A 17,693-nucleotide genomic window follows, 5' to 3' on the forward strand; every position below is an offset into this window, starting at 1 on the left:
TGATCAGTACACAGTCTAGACACTATAAACTGATGTTTTGCACGTCCATTAAGGATTCCTTTTCTGCGGCACCTGTGACAGGGCGTGAACCCCAAGATCTCAGGGGGAGGCATTAGAACTAAATGTGAAAAGCTCAGGAATTTTGACTGTGAGTCATTGGGAAGAGCTCAGGACCCACACTGATGAGGCGTGGGAAAACAGGAGCTAGTGCCTTACATTCTCAGATGTCATATCCTGGGTGGCAGGGTTGCAGTTGGAGTCCATTGGTGTCACCTGGCAGTGCTGGATACTATTGTTGGGGAAAACGGTTATAATGTGAGGAACCTGCAGGAAGAAGTATCCATCAGATAAGACTAGTATGACTGATTGACAATCCAGTAAAGTAAAGGGCAAGTTGGAAGATGCTGCACGTATCGTTTGGCTGAGTATTTTGTAGATTCATCATGACATATACACAAGCCAAGCAACTGATGGCCAAATGCAAAGGTTACTTATATGAATGGTTCCCCATCCAAAGACGATTTGTGCACTGCACACATTCCAAATGGATTCAGCACAGTCACATAAAATGTGTCACTACAACATAGGTAAATGTGGAGTCACATCACTTAATGCAATCTATTTTGTTTTGCAGTTTTCACAAAATAAATCCTTCCAAAAGAGAATGTTTGTTTGAGGCAATCTATTGTTTGACACTTTATACCCTGCCAAATTCAACTTCACAAATACAATTTCAGCCCAACACGGGAATTAGGGGACATCAATACTACATCATCTTGTTCATGATGTCATAAAACACATTACGTTTTTTAGTTAACTTCTTAAAGGAATTTCGATGTAAACATTATTTTATTATTACATTGTTGTCATCCATTGCAAACATACTGTAACATGTCATGGGTATTATCTGAAGAAATTTACCAGCAGCAAAGGCCTTTGCAGTAGTTAAAACCTGGCTCCATCGGAATTCGGGAAGATTTGGCTAATGCCAAGTCAAAAAAGGCGGGAGCTTCATCAAGTTTTCCGCTTCTTCTCAGCAGATCAATTAGCTTGCTCAATACTATGAAATTGTCTATAAAAAAACAGAGTATTGGATAACAGCACATAAACTCGTGTCAACGAGCACACTACAAAAAAAATCTTGACCATTCAGAAGCAACAGAAGATACCATATAATCATTATGCACACTTATAAATGAGAGAGTTATCCTTAAGAAAGGTACTTCCAATTCTGGTTAAGAATCTGACATGTTTTCATAGCAATAACAATATATATTAGGAAATGTGATTCCATCAGCACCGATTTCCATAACTCGCAATAACCATTTCAAAGAAGAAAACATCTCATAAAAATATGCCCAACTCCTGGCAATCTCCTGGCCTCATCCTCCCCAGCCAGTTGTTAGCTTTCAGCTTTCTCCTTCATTATCACAAAACAGTTTCTTCTGAATTACACAAGCTTTAGGCATCCCTCTCAGCATCAGTGTCACTGGAAAAAAACGCCTATTATGTTAGTGGTGCCAGTGAAGATTGCCATATTCTCCTTTACTTGCCTCAGTCACTTCTCATTAAAGATTCGTATTAACTAAACTCACATCAGTCAGATACAAATGGGAATAAAAAAGGAAGACGTGCATTGATGGCAGTATTGCTGCTTTCCCACTCAAACAGACAGGCTCTTCACGTGGCTTATACATTCGTTGTGTCACTACAACCACTATATTCTGTTTCATTGTTTTTACTTATTTTGTATACACTTCTAATACCTGCTAGTTATTTTGTCTGCACCTCGGTTGCTCAGTTAGATGATCATGTATGATCCATCTCCATTTTAAAGTTGGTGTTATAAAGTGTTTTAGTGAAATTGTAACATTGTAGCCTGCAATTTGAGCGCTTGCTTATGTATGACTTGTTTCGTTCACATTTGATAATAAAAAGTAAAACGCAACTGAAAAGGTTATTTAAAAAAAAAAACATCACTAGTAAGGCAGCCACATTAGTAAATGTTTTTTTTTTTTATTTTTATTTTTTTTGGAAAACCTTTATTTGTAGTAAAAAGTACACTGCTATTCAGCCTTATATCCCGGAGGCCAGGCAGCATTGAGGTAGCAGGTAAGATCGTGCACAATACTGTGCGCAGAAGCAATCAGGTTTAATTTTCAATAGCATCAAACTTAGTATAAATAAACCAAAGAATAGGAAAGCCCCAAAAAGGGCTAAGAGAAAAAGGCGTGCGCTAGGCACGAAAGGGAGTCAAAAAGGAAAAAGGAGTGGCTGAGGACAGTACAGAAGTAGTGGAATTGCGCCGCGGGAGGGGGTCAAGGGCCGCACACCCAAGACAGCACACAATAGCAGTGACAACAGTAAGGCACTTGGGGGGTAACACGCCAGGATAGCCCATCTGGAACTGCGGGAAGGGGCTCTACGGGGAAGGTTGGACTTCAGAGTCAGTCTCTATTGGGGGGTCGCAAATGTCACCCCTGTAGGAGTTCCAGGCTCCCCACACAGACCTCCACATTTTAGGCTTGCCCCTGGCCACGTACACCGTCTTTTCACGCAGCATGCACCAGTCCATGTTGGTTTTCCATAAGCTGAGGGAGGGAGGAGCAGGTGCACCCCATTTCTGGGCGATGTCCCTCTTGGCCACCATATTACCCAGGGTGACCCAACGGGTCTGGGCTACACTATAATCATTCGGACACCAAACATTGAGGAGGCATCGCCGGGCCTCAGCCGGTAAGGCCACCCCAGTCACTTCCTCCATCACCTCATGCACTCGCGTCCAGTACCGGGCAACCCCTGGACACTCCCATATGATGTGCAGGAAAGTAGCAAGCATACCACAACCCCTCCGACACAGGCCATCCGTGGAAAGTCCCATATGTATAAGTATAGGGCCAGTGACATACACTCTGTGTAGTATTTTCAACTGGACAAGGCGGAGTCGCGCTGATATGGCCACCTCCCTGGGGGAGGAGACCGCTGACTGCCACTCCTCGTCGTCCATCTCTACACCATCATTCACCCAGTGCAACCTCAATCGTTCAAGCAAATCCACTCTCATATTGATGAGTTTTTTGTACGTCAGGGAGATAGCGCTGTCCGGCATGTGGCCGTCCAGCACCCGATCCTCCAGGGGTGATGACTCAGGGATCGCATCTCCATCAGATATGTGTGGGGAGAGGGCATGACTAAGCTGGGCCTGTCGGAAATATTCCGTCGACGCCAGCTGGTACTCAGACTGTAGTATGTCAAACGACTTGACCCTCCCCCTCGCCATCATGTCCCCAACCTTAGATATCCCGATGGTGTCCCACCGGTCAAAACCTTTAGTTTTCCACAGCTTTCCCAGTATGTCTGAGTCATATAGGGGTGTGGCCAGGGTAATCCTATCTTTCCAGCCCAGAGTGTCAGTGACCGCGCGCCATATATGTACCATCGTTTTGGTGGGGCCCGTCAGCTTCCGGTCCAAGGACCTGGAGTATAGGGCTCTATAATAGTTCCCATCGTTCACGAGCCACCGATCCATGGCGTAGCCCGGGCTGGCCGCTGGGCCATAAAGGCCGTGGTTGATGGCCGCAAGCTGGGACGCCCAGTAGTAGCGTCGCATATCCGGTAGGGCGATACCCCCGTCGTAAAACGGTATGGTCAGCTTGAGCAACGAGATTCGTGGCCTCCCATCCCACAACAGTGCGCGCTGCAGGGATTCAATCTCTCCAAAGTATTTGGCCGGGACCGGATCTTGGGTATTTTGCAAAGCGTAGAGGAAGCGAGGTAGCGCCATCATTTTGAATAATGCGGCTCTACCCATTAGGGAGATCGGTAGCTTCTTCCACCCCTCGACATCCCTGCGTAATCGCGCAAGCGGTGGTAGAAGGTTGTGTGAGTATCGGGCTCGGGGGTCGCGCGACACGTAAATGCCCAGGTATCGAAAGCCCTGCTGGGCTATCTGTATGGAGCACCCACGGGGGAGGCGCGGAGTGTCTCCACACAACGTGTATAGTGAGGATTTAGACCAATTGATCACCAAGCCGGAGTGGGTCCCGAAGGTACCCAACAGGTCAAAAACCACAATAAGTGAGCGGTAAGGAGAGGTGAGATACAAGAGGATGTCGTCCGCGTAAAGCGACACTCGGTCCTCAAGGCCAGGTGACCACGTAATCCCGGAGACATCAGGGTGCGTCCTGATCCAAGCCGCCAGGGGTTCCAGTGCCAGGGCGAACAGGAGCGGCGAAAGCGGACAACCTTGTCTGGTGCCCCTGTGCAGTGCAAAGGAGGCCGACAGCCGACCATTGACAGCCACATTAGCCAACGGTGCGGTATACAGCAGTCGGACCCATCCGATATAAGTGGGCCCAAACCCCAACTTGGTTAGGACAGCCCACAAGTAATTCCACTCCAGCGAGTCGAAAGCCATAGTGGCGTCAAGCGAGGCGAGAACTGCAGGCTCACGAAGCAGGTGAGCACGTGCCATGACCGCGTGAAGCCTCCTCAAGTTGAGCGCCGTGTTCCGGTGCGGTATGAAGCCGGACTGGTCCGGGTGAACCAAGTCCGCGATCACACCCGCCAGCCGGTTGGCCAGCAATTTGGCCAGGATCTTGGGTTCGGCGTTCAGTAGCGAGATGGGTCTATAGGACCGGCACAAATCACGTGGTTTTCCTTCTTTGTGGATCACCACAATGGTGGCGAGTCTCTGGTCGGGGGGGAGTTCTCCCGTCTCACTGGCTTCAAGGAACATATTAAGCAACGGTGTGGCCAGCGCGTCGGCCTTGAGTTTATAAAGCTCGACCGGGATACCGTTGGGTCCCGGTGCTTTGCCGGAGCGCAGCGAGCGGATCGCCAGGGCCACCTCATCCACAGACAGGTCTCGGTCCATGTCTTCCCGGTCAAGATCTGAGAGGCAGGGAAGGTCAATGTCCTCCAGAAAGGAGGCCGAGACAGACTCTGGGAGAGGATTTGCGGAGGTATATACCCCCTCAAAGTATTCAGCGAAGGACCCAACTATAGCCGCCGGGTCCGTCAGGGATAAACCATCCTCACCCACCAGTTCTGGGACCACCCGGGACGCCAGTTCCCGTCTATCCAGCCATGCCAAGAGCTTGCCCGCCTTATCACCCGAGTCGTATATCCTGCCCTGCTGTTCCCTGCTCAAGGCCTTCGCTGCATCAGTGGTGGTCGCCCGGAGTTCGGACTGCTTAAGGGAGAGAGCGTGAATCAAGTCGGGAGACGGATCTAGCTCTAGTCGGGTACTCAGGTCAGCGAGATCAGACTCCAGCCGCACCACGTCCTCATCCCGGCGGCGGCGAGCCTCCGCAATCAGGGAGAAGGCCTCGCCACGAAGCACAGTTTTAAAGGCCTCCCAAAGGGAGACAGCGGAGTCAACGGAGCCAGTATTTTCGACAAAGTACCGGTCCATAGCTTTAGTCAGGAGAGCCCTGGTCTTCGGATCGCGAAAGTACCATGGGTTAATGGGAGCTACTCGCGAAGACGCGGGGATCTGGAAGTCAAACGAGACCCAGACCGGGGAATGATCTGAAATGCCCCTAGCTAAGAGACGCGCGGTGGACACAGACTGCGCCTGGGCAGCCGGGGTGAGGACGTAGTCTATTCTAGAAAAGCTACCGTGTGCACCTGAGAGAAAAGTGTACTGCCGCTGGGTAGGATGTAACAATCGCCAGCAATCAACCATCCCCATGGAACTCAAAAAATCAGGCAGCCAAGATTGGGAGGGGCGAAGATCCCTGGATGGAAAGCGGTCCAACTCCCCCGAGACTACAGAGTTGAAGTCCCCACCCACCAGCAACAATCCCTCGGGGAGACCTAAAATGGCGCCTCCCAGGTCCCTGAAAGTAGTCTCCTGCAGCCCCGGGGGAACATAAACCGAAACCAAAACTAACGTGCGGCCCTCCCACTTGCCCACCAACGCCACGTATCGGCCTCTTTCATCAGCAAGTACAGACTCCACCTCCAACGGGAGGGACGTGCGCACCATAATGCCCACCCCTCTGGAGCCCGAGGAGAACCCTGAATGTGCCACCATTTTGTATCCCCGTCTATTCAAGGCCTTACAGGCATGTCCCACCAAGTGGGTCTCTTGTAGAAAAACCACATCAGGCGAACAGCGCTTGAGCATCTGCAACACAACACCCCTCTTAATACGGTCCCCCAACCCGTTAACATTCCAGCTCAACAAATTAAGAGATTTACCCCCCATCATCGAGGACGGTCCGCGCCCCCTCCCCCACCCACAACAGCGCCCATAGCAACAACATTTCAGTCCAGTAGTTCCTCAGCCAGAACAAAGAAGAAGACAAAGAGATAGTACGAAAAAACACACCCCAACTACCCACCACCCTGCACCCCTGCATCAGACTATAATCCACCCCAACTAGCAGTGTGCCCGTCGCCCCTTAACTAACCTACAAGAAGTCCACAGAGGAGAAAGGAGACATCCCACCCCCCCCGTCATCCCCCATATTAAGTACAAAACGAGTCAAAATAATAGCAGCAATGTCAAAAGCCGAAGCCCCTCGCGGCAACCCAGCTCTCGGAAGGCAAGTAACCAAACAATCATTCCTGTGCGTCCGCGCCTCCGGTGGTCTCCTCCGTCTGGTCGGTCGGCTCATGTCGTTCCTGGGGCAGGGTATCAAGCCAGTGTCCCACCTCATCCGGGAAGTCAAAGAAGAAGGTCCGGTGGTCACGCTCAATGCGAAGCTTGGCAGGATAGAGCATAGAGTAGCGCAGGCCCATTTCCCTCAATCTCCGTTTCACCCCCGTAAAGATCTGGCGCTTTTTCTGAACAGCCTGGGTGAAATCCGGGAAGAAGTTCACATCAGAGTTCTGGAAGCGGAGAGGGCCCGCGGTCCTCGAGGCTTGCAGGATAGCGTCTCTGTCCCTGTAATTGAACAGCCTCGCGATGATGGGGCGAGGGGAGGCACCCGATTTCGGCGGCCCACCCGGGATCCTGTGGGCCCGTTCCACCGAAAAGAACTTGCTCAGGCCCCCCGGTGCCAAGTTCTTAACCACCAGTTCTTCCACAAAGAGCTCAGTCGAGTCCTCCTCGGCCTTTTCCGGTACACCGGTGATGCGAACATTTTGGCGCCGCGCGCGACCCTCGAACTCGTCCAGTCGACGCGCCAGCATTCCGTTAGCCATTTTCAGGTTGCGCACCTCCAACTGTATATCAGACACATCCGTGACCAGGCTGGAAGTCTTAAGATCCAGCGATTTCACCCGGTCGTTAGTTTTCCCGAGGTCGGTCCTGATGAGGTTTAACTCAATCTTCAGGGAGTCAACCTTGCTGGACAGTTCCTCGCGGAGAGTGTGCATCTCCGTCTTCACCCCCGATATCGCTCCCATGACGTCCCGAAGCGTTATCTCGGAGTCGTCCGGCGATTCATCTCTTCCTGAGTCCTTATTACGACCCGCCAGTACCGGTGATCCCTTAGACTGGGAGAATCGCTCCGGAATGGTGGACTGGGACTGGGATGGCTTCCTGTTGAGCCGCTGAGATTTGCCTGCGTCCGAGCCTCCTTTGCCCGCCATGTTGGCACTCTCGGGACGGGGGGACACCAGGGGCGAAAGAGTCCAGTGTAGTATGTCCAATGCACAAGACGATATATCCAAAGTCCAGTGGTGAGGCCGCCCAGCAAGGCGCTCAAGGATCAGAAGCACCCATCGGGATGAAGAAGCGTAGGCAGGGAAGTACCATGTGGAGACACCGCTGTACCCCACAACGGTCGCCAGTGATGCGGGCGGAGCCTCCGGGATTCGTCGAGCTAACTGAGTCTAGGAATGTCCGATTTTCATTCCGAAAGCGGGTGCCGCCTCAGGACCGGCTCAGCAACCGATTCCCACAATCGTGGGACAGGATGGATCACAGGATCATTGCGGAGGATCGGGAGGTCTTCGGAGCTCCGAGCTCCGAGCTCACGCGGCCATCTTGGTTGGCAGCGAAGCTCCTCCCCCCACATTAGTAAATGTTTTTTATTTTTTTATTGCAAGCAAATGGAGACCACATTTAGGTGACTGCATGTTTCCTTTTTTCTATTTATATTTGTGACATAAACTTGAAATAAAATATAACAAAAATAACCACTGTAGCAGTTTGTCAAGGCCAGACTTATTCACTTTACCAAATCACCAAAGTTATCCCTATCCACAGTATTGCTTTTTTCTCTGCATTTAATTTTTTCTTGTTCGGTTCTTTCAAGCTTATGGTAGGTTAAAATGATAAACTGGCACATAAAATCCTAAACTGGTACAAGAAAAAACAAATTTGAGTCTTTCAGACTTTGTGGGATTTATAGGCTAAAATGCTATTGCAAGACTCAAGTCGCCAATGGAGATCAAAAGTGGCAATTGGCAAGATGGAATAACTTATCCCAATGATTTTTTAAAAAAAGCGAAAAATACAGACTACTCTCAATCTGCAGTCACTGGAACCAGTGGCTCATAGTCAACAAAGAAGCTAGCGAAAGGAGAAGAGGGCGGCCCAAATAAGCAATCAAAGAAGAGGAAAGGCTATCATTGTCAGGATCTATGCTGCTAGCCTAGATAGTCATTGTCATACGATAACTTTGCAGAGGAGCTTGTAAAACCATCAACATAGGGAGAACATTTTGATATCATGCTTGACCATCAGGTGGACAAACAGATAGGGAAAGGCAATAAGCATTATGTGCTAAATGGTAAATGTGCAAGAAGAAATTTGTCGAGAGAGTCTGATGTATTGGATAGTTGGCGATTGCAACATCAAGGCTTTAGGGAATATACTTACCATGCCCATTTTTTTGGGAACAGATCGTTTTTTAGTTAGTATAGCATAGGTGTAAGTAATCAGGAATAAACAAAATGGGTCGTTATCGGACTGCTCAGGTTTACTAACACACAGATTTATCACACAAATAGCAGCACCCCCATTAGGTGGTCTTTCAAAAGGAAGGTTTGAACAATAATGATGCTTATAATTCTTCAAAACTGAAGTATGTATATATGTGGGCCTGTAAATGAGGGATCTGCAAACATTTCGGTGGTATGAGATGTGGTAAAGCCATAGTGAGAGGACATTTTGCAAGGTACATCATAGTGGATGTTGAGGCCAGGCGAAACATGAAAACATATCTGATCTAAGAATTAAGAGCCTCGAAAAAGAGCTGCTAGCTGATGTACACTATAGTCAAGGGACAGAGTGGAAGCAACGTCTTGCCTAGGCCAGAGAATGAAAGCTTTAATAGATGTATTGAGCTAGAGTTCTAAGTAAAGTAAAGCACACAGATTGAAAGTAAAGAACTACAAAACTGGTGAATCTGTAGCACTAATAAATTGCACAAGAAACACAAGTAGTCAAATCGGTGCGTAAAAGATTCAAAATACAATGTTGGGCGTAAAGCAACAAACTTAAAATAGAACATTTTTTAGAGATCGCTACAGAGCTCACGTTGAGATACAAATAAAGGAGTGTGAATCCCTGTGGAGCTGCCTACAGAAGATTCAATTTAAAATCCTTGAGGGCTGCATCAGTTAATGTCTGGCCAAGAAAACTAGTTTGAAAGAGATTAAGGAAGGCATAGCATATCGAAAGGGAGGGAAAGTAAGTAGATGAGATGGTCAGGAAATGATACTTAAAGAAACACTTGGAAACAAATAAATTGCATAACACTGTTTAAAGAAGTCTGTCTTTCTGAAAGGAGACAGGAGGCAGTGAGTGTGGAACAGGATGGACTATAAAATATTTGCAGTAAATGGCTAGCCCGGCTAGTCATTCAGGTCCACCAGGGGTCTATTCAGTCCCAGAAGTGCATGATAATGTGACTGACCTTCCAGTAGAATCTGCTATAGCGCGTGGAGAGGGTGAGCAGCAATCTTTAACAACCGCCGATGCCTAAAAAGTCTAATCGTTGGGAATTGTATTTTGGAGAGTTATTTTTTTCAGATAAGCTGAATAGGAATATGAAACCGCTTTTTAAGAGTCAACAAATAGCTCTGGTTATCGAACGGGAAACTTCAGACACATTTAAAATAGATAACGGTTCTCTTTGCACTTTTCTCTCTTCTTCTTCCTCCTTTTCTCCTTTCTCCCTTTTCTTTTCTTTCTTCTTCTACGTTAAAATTCACCAAAATGCTGTTTTCACTATGTATAGTTTTCTTTTATAGGATATTGTGTTATTTTGCCTTTTTTATATTCCAAGTTGTGAATTTTTCCAATTATTGCTAATATTTTGTACTAATGTTTTACATTGTTTTTACTACCTTAATAAAGCCTTTAAACTAAAAAAAAAAATAGATACCGGAAGAAGGATATGGCTGTCAGTTAAGTCAAGTCCTGTTTGAAGTGCATAGTCAGCCCTCCCAAGTTAGTTAAACTTTGTGGGTTGATGAGGAAATATGATTTAAAGCTCCGGTTCCCAAAGCATTTAAGGCGTTTATGGAATTTACATAGGTTTGCTTGAGGATGCCTGGGTAGTTACAATAGTGCTTAATACATTCCCATTTACGCATATCTGAACACATTTCTGCGTGTATCACAGCGAACATATGCGTCTGAAACAGATATAAAGCGCAACTGCACTTTACAACTTTTTTCTTCTCCACATGGATAATAGTTTTCTCATGCTCCAAGCCAACTGTAACTTGTCTGCAATGGTCAAATATCAAATTAACAGGGTGAGAAAATGGGGTTGAGTAAAAGATATTTGCCCACATGCATCAAGGTAAATTGCATTCGCAAACGGTGCGAATCGCAAAATTCGGCCGTTTGCGAATAAAATTTCCTTTTTTGGATGCATCATTTTTTTTATTTTTTCGCAATTTAAGGAATCACAATTATGTTGTGATTTCTTAAATTGCGATTGCATTTAAGAAATCGCAATTTATTTCTTAAATGCAATGCATGAATATTTTTTTTTGCGAATTCGCAAATAGGAAGAGGTAAAGTGCCATGAAGTTGAACTTCATGGAAATTTGCTAAAGCTTTCAAAAATGCACAAAAGTGCATTTTTGAAAGTTTCATTTTACACACACACATGCCCTTGGGGCATGTGTGTGTGAAATTTTTTTTTAAAGTTAAATTTCAGGGGTGCAGGGGGGGGTCCTTGGGACCCCCCCCTGCACCCTTGAAATAGCACTCATTTTGCGATTCCTTAATTGCGAATCGCAAAATGAGAATGGCTTCCCATTCATTCCTATGGGCCTCTAGGCCCATAGGAATCAATGGGAAGGGATTCCTTAATTGCGATTTGCAAATTGTGAATCGCAAAGGGTCAAAATTGATCACTGTGGACACTACGCACTTCCATTTGTAAAGACACCTGTGGAAGTGCTGGGTAGTGAGGCAGGCGCACCATTCTTAACAAGAGCGAGACATTGCAAAATGTGTACAAGCTCCAACAAAAACAATGGGGAGAAAATGAAGCAAAAATATTACATGGCCCATTATGAGAAAAAGAGACACTTTGCACATTTATTACAAGCTGAATTGACAATTAAGGAGACAAAGTGCTGCAAATTGTTGCAGGCACCTGTGAGAACTTCGGGGCATAATGTTGCAAATTATTACAAGCTCCACCGTGTAGAATAAATGTTTCAAGTTGTCACCAGTCCAATGAAAACAATGGTGCAGAATGTTATAAATTAATGCAAACCCACTGAGCGAATTGGAGCAGAATGCTGCAAATTATTGCAACACCAATTTAGCACAACTGGAACCAAATATTTTTAATAATGAACCTTTCTAAAAGAAAATGGAGAGGTAGAATGTTACAAATGATATGCAGACCCATTGATATCAATCAAACCGAATTTTGCAAATGCATAGAAGCCCTAGGTTGAACAATTAAAAGTCCTAATCAGAGCGATGAGGCAGGATTTTTTAAATGTTATATGCTTAGGCTATCTGGTTTTAGGTTTAAACCTATAATAACTGTTAAAACCTCACCAAAAGGAAAATAGCCATCACCGATGTAAACATATAAACGCAAAAAAAACACCTTTGCAAACACAAACTAAGTGCCATTCGAAAAAAGGAAAAGATGTGAGAAATACATTTTTATTTCTTCCTGAAGGGGCCAATACATGTAACTTTGTTATACAAGGAAGCATCAAGAAAGACTGGGCTAACATTATTCTGCTTGAGTTTTGTTGTTTAGAGATGTCACTAAAACAATGTCTTTTCTTCCTTCTGCTTTTTTCAGTTTTGTGGTCTTTTGTCTAAAGATGCACTGTTTAGAAGCATGTTTTAGGTCTTATTTAGTTATTTTATAAGCTGCAGAGAATCGGGAAATATCAAAATCATATTTGATATGTTGACTACATTTGATTTCACTGATAGGTAAAATGGCTGGTTTCATAAGAATCTTTCATAATATGTACCATCACAGAGAAGTATAAGTGACTTACCTGTAATCCTAGGTCTCTTCCAGGGGTATCCTCATAAAAGTCCTAAGCACTGAATATTCCCGCCCATGTGTGGGGACCCCAGAAATAATAAAAATGATACATGAAAAACATATATATATACTGCTCTATATATATCGACATATATAAGTTTTCCTCATACTAATGCAGCCCCCATCTAGGCTAAACAATGTAATAACCAATAACTTGCTCTTGCAAATACATAGTATATGCATAAAAACACAAGAGGGCAAGTAGCACTTGAACTCTGTTTTTAATGAGTAAATCTCACGAAAACACTGCAAAGAAAAAAGCAGACATTGTTAGCCTACAGGCTGCATTGTAAACCAACAGCATAGAAAAGAAATGCATTTTCACACAAAAACTGGCACCGTGCCTTTAAGGCAGCCATGGCCCCTAGCCTCAGGGGTGACAGTTAGTTCAGTTGTTCTTTGCTTAATCCTTAAGATCAGGGCACAAAGATATCCTTTAACAATGAAGAAAATCTGATTTGCCTGGTGGTTTGCTTATGACTTTGATGAGGATACCCCTGGACGAGAACTAGGATTACAGGTAAGAAACTTATCCTTCTGTTCCAGGGGATCCTCATCAATAGTCATAGCACTGAATAGAATAGCAAACCCATCTTCCACCTGCAGGCAAATGAGAGTGAATGACCCAACATACAACAACAGCCACAACCAGGTGTTGAACAAATTCCTCAAGAAGGCTTGGCCTACTTGGGTGTCTGCTCTGGAGTCTGAATCTAGACAATAGTGCCTCGTAAATGTATGGGCGGACCTCCAAGTTGCAGCCTTACAGATCTCAGAGATCGGTACGTTATGAAAGAAAGCAGTCGTAGCCGCTTTTCTTCACCTAGAATGCGCCTTAGGAGCAGGCCCAAGGGGCTTTTGTGCTAGCTGATAATCTAACGTGATGCAAGAAACTATCCACCTGGAGATGGATTTCTTCGAGGCTAGAAAACCTGTTCTGATCGACCCGAAGTTAAAGAATAGTTGATCAGATTTTCTCATGGACTTGGACCTATCCAGATAGAATTTTAAAACCCTTTTTAGGTCAAGCGAGTATAAAGCCCTCTCAACTGGCGTGGAGGGATTAGGGAAAAAAGTCGGCACAGATATGGTCTGATTCACATGAAAATCCAACACCACCTGAAGGAGGGATGAGTCCTCAATATCACTGTATTTAGATGGAAAACAGTATAAGGTTCCTTAGAGTAGAGGGCCTGTATTTCACTCACTCTGCGAGCTGAGGTGATCGCTACCAAGAAAGCCGTCTTCAAAGTGAGGTATTGCAAGGTTGTTTTGTGGATAGGCTCGAAAGGTGGACCCATCAACTTTGATAGCACCAGGTTCAGCTCCCAGGGTGGTGAAGGAGGCTGGACCGGAAGGTAGACCTTTTTCAGACCCTGTAAGAAGTCTTTCGCAACCTTTAACTGAAAGAAAGAAGACTGAGAAGGCGAGTGCCTTTATGCAGTGATGGCTGCTAAATGCACCTTAATGGAAGGAAACTGCGAGCCTTCTTAGCCAGGTAAAGCAGGTATGGTGAAATAACCTCCTCCTGCCCCTTAGGTGGGTTACAATTGTTTTGAACGCACCATATATAAAAACGTTTTCACTTGCACACATATGAGTGTCTAGTGGACGGCCACCTTGCTTCTTTTAAGATGGACATGCAGTCTTGTGGCAGTCCTAAATGGTCATACTGGAGGACCTCAGGAGCCATGTTGCCAAGTTCAGTGAGGGAAGGTTGGGGTGATGAATCCTCTCGTTCATCTTGGACAGCAGGTCGGCCTGCACGGCAGCCTCCTATGAGGGCATTCTGACAGGTGATGAAGGTCCGGGTACCACCATTGTCTCGGCCAGTCCAGTGCAATCAGGATCATTCTCGTGTGCGAATGAGATAGCTTGGTCACCACCTTCGGGATAAGAGGAAGGGGTGGAAATGCGTACACAAATGCCTCTGACCAGTCTATAAAAAGGGCATTCTCCTTCGACCCTGGCCGGTAAAACCATGAGGCGAAGTCTCTGCATTTTGTCTTTTCATTGTCTGCGAAGAGGTAGATGCTGGGACGACCCCAAGTCAGGAAAATGTCTTGAACGACCTGGTCGTTGAGTACCCAGTCTTGTCTGTCTTCGAAGTGTCGACTGAGAGCATCCGTTCTCGCGTTCTGTTCTCCCGGCAGGTGTACCGCTGTGAATGATAGGTTCTGTGCCAGGAGCCAATGCCAGAGAGCTTGAGCTTCCAGAGACAATGTGTGTGAGTGAGTTCCCCCCGTTTGTTCTGGTAGTAAATAGTGGTGGTATTGTCCGTCTGTACTAAAATTGAACTTGCCTGAATCAAAGGGAGGAAAACCTTGAGGGCCAGATGAACTGCTCTCAACTCTCAACTCCAGCATGTTTATGTGATATGAGCGCTCTCTTGATGAACATTGACTTTGCGTCTGGAGAGAACCCATGTGGGCTCCCCAGCCCTGGAGAGAGGCGTCCGTGATCAGTGTTTGAAAGGGAGGTGCTTGGTGAAAAGGTATCCTTACTTGCATATTCTCCTTCTTCATCCACCATGGGATGGATGCTCTTGCTGCATTTGAGAGACTTATTTTGTCATCTCAGCGAACTGCTTGCTGATCCCACTTGTCCTCAAGATCCTGGTGTAGAGGAAGCATTCACAGCCTGGCATTGGGGACCAGGAAGATGCAGGATGCCATAGACCCTCCCAGGGAGGCAATCCGATGAACTGACCGCATTCTGTTGTCCAGAAATAGTTTGCATTTCTGTATGATGGAAAACTGTCTCTACTCCAAAGGAAACACGTTTCCTACCTCAGAGTCTACCAGAGCTCCTGGATAATGGATTATCTGTGTGGGTTGTTGAGTCGATTTGTCAAAGTTCACATGAAGGACCAGCCAGTGACAAAGCTCCAGGCATTGCAGGAAATTACTCCTCACGCTGTGGGGGAGGAACCCTTCATCAGCCAGTCATCCAGGTACGGGTACACGAAGAAACCTCTGCGGCGTAGCGCGGCTGCCACCACTGCCATGTACTGCATGAACACTCGGGGAGCTGACTTCAACCGAAGGGTAGCACTTTGAACTGGTAGTGTAAAGATCCCACCAGAAATCTCAGATATTGTCTGTGATGTTGACTGACAGGAACGTGAAAGTGTGCATCTTGTAGATCCAGCGAACACATCCAATCTCCCTGCCTGAGATGTGGATATATTTGATGGAGAGCCAATATGCAAAATGTCTCCTTTCTGATTAACTTGTTGAGCCTTCGCGGATCCAGAATGGGTCTGTATTCTGCTTTTCGACCCTTCTTCTTTACCAAGAAGTATCTTGAGTAGACCCCTCTCCTCTTTGAGATATTGGCACCTTCTCGATGGCTGATTTTCGCAGAAGGGTGGCAGCTTCGTTCTGCAATATCTTCATTTGAAGGCACGATGATGGATTCGGAGGGATTGAGGGAGGATGGCATCGAAAACGTAGAGAGTACCCATTCTGCAGCGTAGCTAACACCCACTGGTCCTATGTGATAGCTCGCCACTCTTCGAGATAATTTGCAATACTTCCCCCCACTGGAGTGGTGAACGGCGACGGGGGAAGTGGGCAGTCATTGTTTGGTCTGCATCTTGGCAGAGGTGTTAGACTGACGCTGCTTTCCTCTTCCTCTGGAGGAACGCCTGCATTGGTATTGAGACCTCTGCTGTCCCTGCTGATCCTGGTTTTTCTGCCAATGAGAATTTTGAACCCTCTGTTGGGAGGAGTGCCGATTGTAAGGCCTGAATCGCCTGCGGAACTCTTTCTTCTCGAGACCCACAGCCTTTAATGTGTCTAGCTCCGTCTTCACCCGGGACATTTCCTCATCCGTGTGTGCACCGAATACGGATGAGCCGGAGAAGGGAAGATTGAGGATCCGAGACTGTGCTTCTGGCTTGAGCGCTGTGAGTCAGAGCCAGGAGGTTCTTCTAGCGCCTATCCCATGCGCATAGGCATGAGACGAAACAGTAGCTCCATCCGCTGCGGTGTTGATAACTTGGTTCGCCACCAGGCTGCCTTCATGCAAGATCTCTTCAAAATCCTTGCGATCTTCTTTGGGTAACTTTTCCGTGAATCTTTGCAGAGAGTCAAACAGAGACCTGTCATACCGACCCAAGAGAGCTGATGCACTCGATACCTTGATCATAGAGGCTGATGTGCCACAGACCTTCCTTCCCCATGAATCCTGTGTTTTACTCTCCTTATCTGGTGGAACAGTAGAGGAGGAAGCAACTGCTTGAGTCTTTTTTGCTATAGCGATTATAACAGAATCCAGTGGGGGGGTCAGATTTAAGGAAAAGCGGGTCCTCTTCCGGTGAACAACATTTTTTCAGAATCCTAGACGACGTGGACTTGAGTGGCGTGAGGAAAATGTCCATAACCGGTTCTATTAGGCCAGGCACCAATGATAGCAGTGGTCTAGATGCTGCCCTTTGGTGTAAAGTCTCAAAGATAACAGATGACGCACTCTGTCGAGTTGGCATAGGGATGTTTAGCTTTGCTGCCCCTCTGCCAAGCAAGTCCGGTAAAGTGCCAACGTCATCCACCGGAGAGACCCTAGACGGGGGCCTGTCAGTAAGAGTAGGTGAATAGTCTCTGTGTGACGTGTGTGTGGAAGAGGATGAAGGTGTTGGAGATCTGTGCCTTCTACTCCTGCTTTTGGACCTAGATCTCCTTCTGTGAGAGTGTGCAGACGTGCGACTGCGATCCCTGCCTCTTGATGGAGTACGCTCTCTATCTACCGCCTGTACCAGCCGAGCCAATGGAACCCTGTGAAGGGGGCTCGAGTAATGCTGCGCCCCTGTGGCTGGAGTTGTGGCCCAGTGATGCAATGGCCGTTTCCATCTTGGTGACAGATGGATGGAAGGCGATCTTTGCCCTTCTCGCCTCTCAGGAGAATGTGGAGGAGGAAGAGAGTTCTCTCTTTCTATCTGTGCAGGCCTGGTCGGTGAAACTTGATGTCCCCTGGACACTGGACTGCTGGACGTTGAGATCACGACCTCCGGAGATGTGGACGTTGAACCTCTGTGAGAGCTGCGAAAACCTGTTCTCGACGTCGGTGACGGGGCTGTAGACAGGCTTACCGGACGTGAGGCCTCTTTGGACTGGTGCCTTGACGTCGATCTGGAACGTCTCCTCTGGATAGACTGCCTTCTCGACGTCGTCCATCGTCTCGGCAACGTTGAAGCCTGCTTTGACTTTCTCCTCTTGGAAGGAGGACTAACTCTTGCAGTCGACCAGT

The 17,693-nt window shown here is 46.9% G+C and overlaps 1 protein-coding gene across 1 annotated transcript in view; it reads right to left on the reverse strand.

Moving 5' to 3' along the window:
• TTC21A (tetratricopeptide repeat domain 21A) overlaps nucleotides 1-17,693 on the reverse strand; it is a 427,059-nt gene that overhangs the window by 148,190 nt on the left and 261,176 nt on the right. The window contains exon 23 of the mRNA XM_086941450.1: nucleotides 922-1,072. Within this exon, the coding sequence (XP_086797576.1) occupies nucleotides 922-1,072 (151 nt within the window). The remainder of the gene's footprint in view (nucleotides 1-921; nucleotides 1,073-17,693) is intronic.

The sequence above is a fragment of the Lissotriton vulgaris genome, chromosome 10 (genome assembly GCF_964263255.1).
Source record: "Lissotriton vulgaris chromosome 10, aLisVul1.2, whole genome shotgun sequence".
Lineage (NCBI taxonomy): Eukaryota > Metazoa > Chordata > Amphibia > Caudata > Salamandridae > Lissotriton > Lissotriton vulgaris.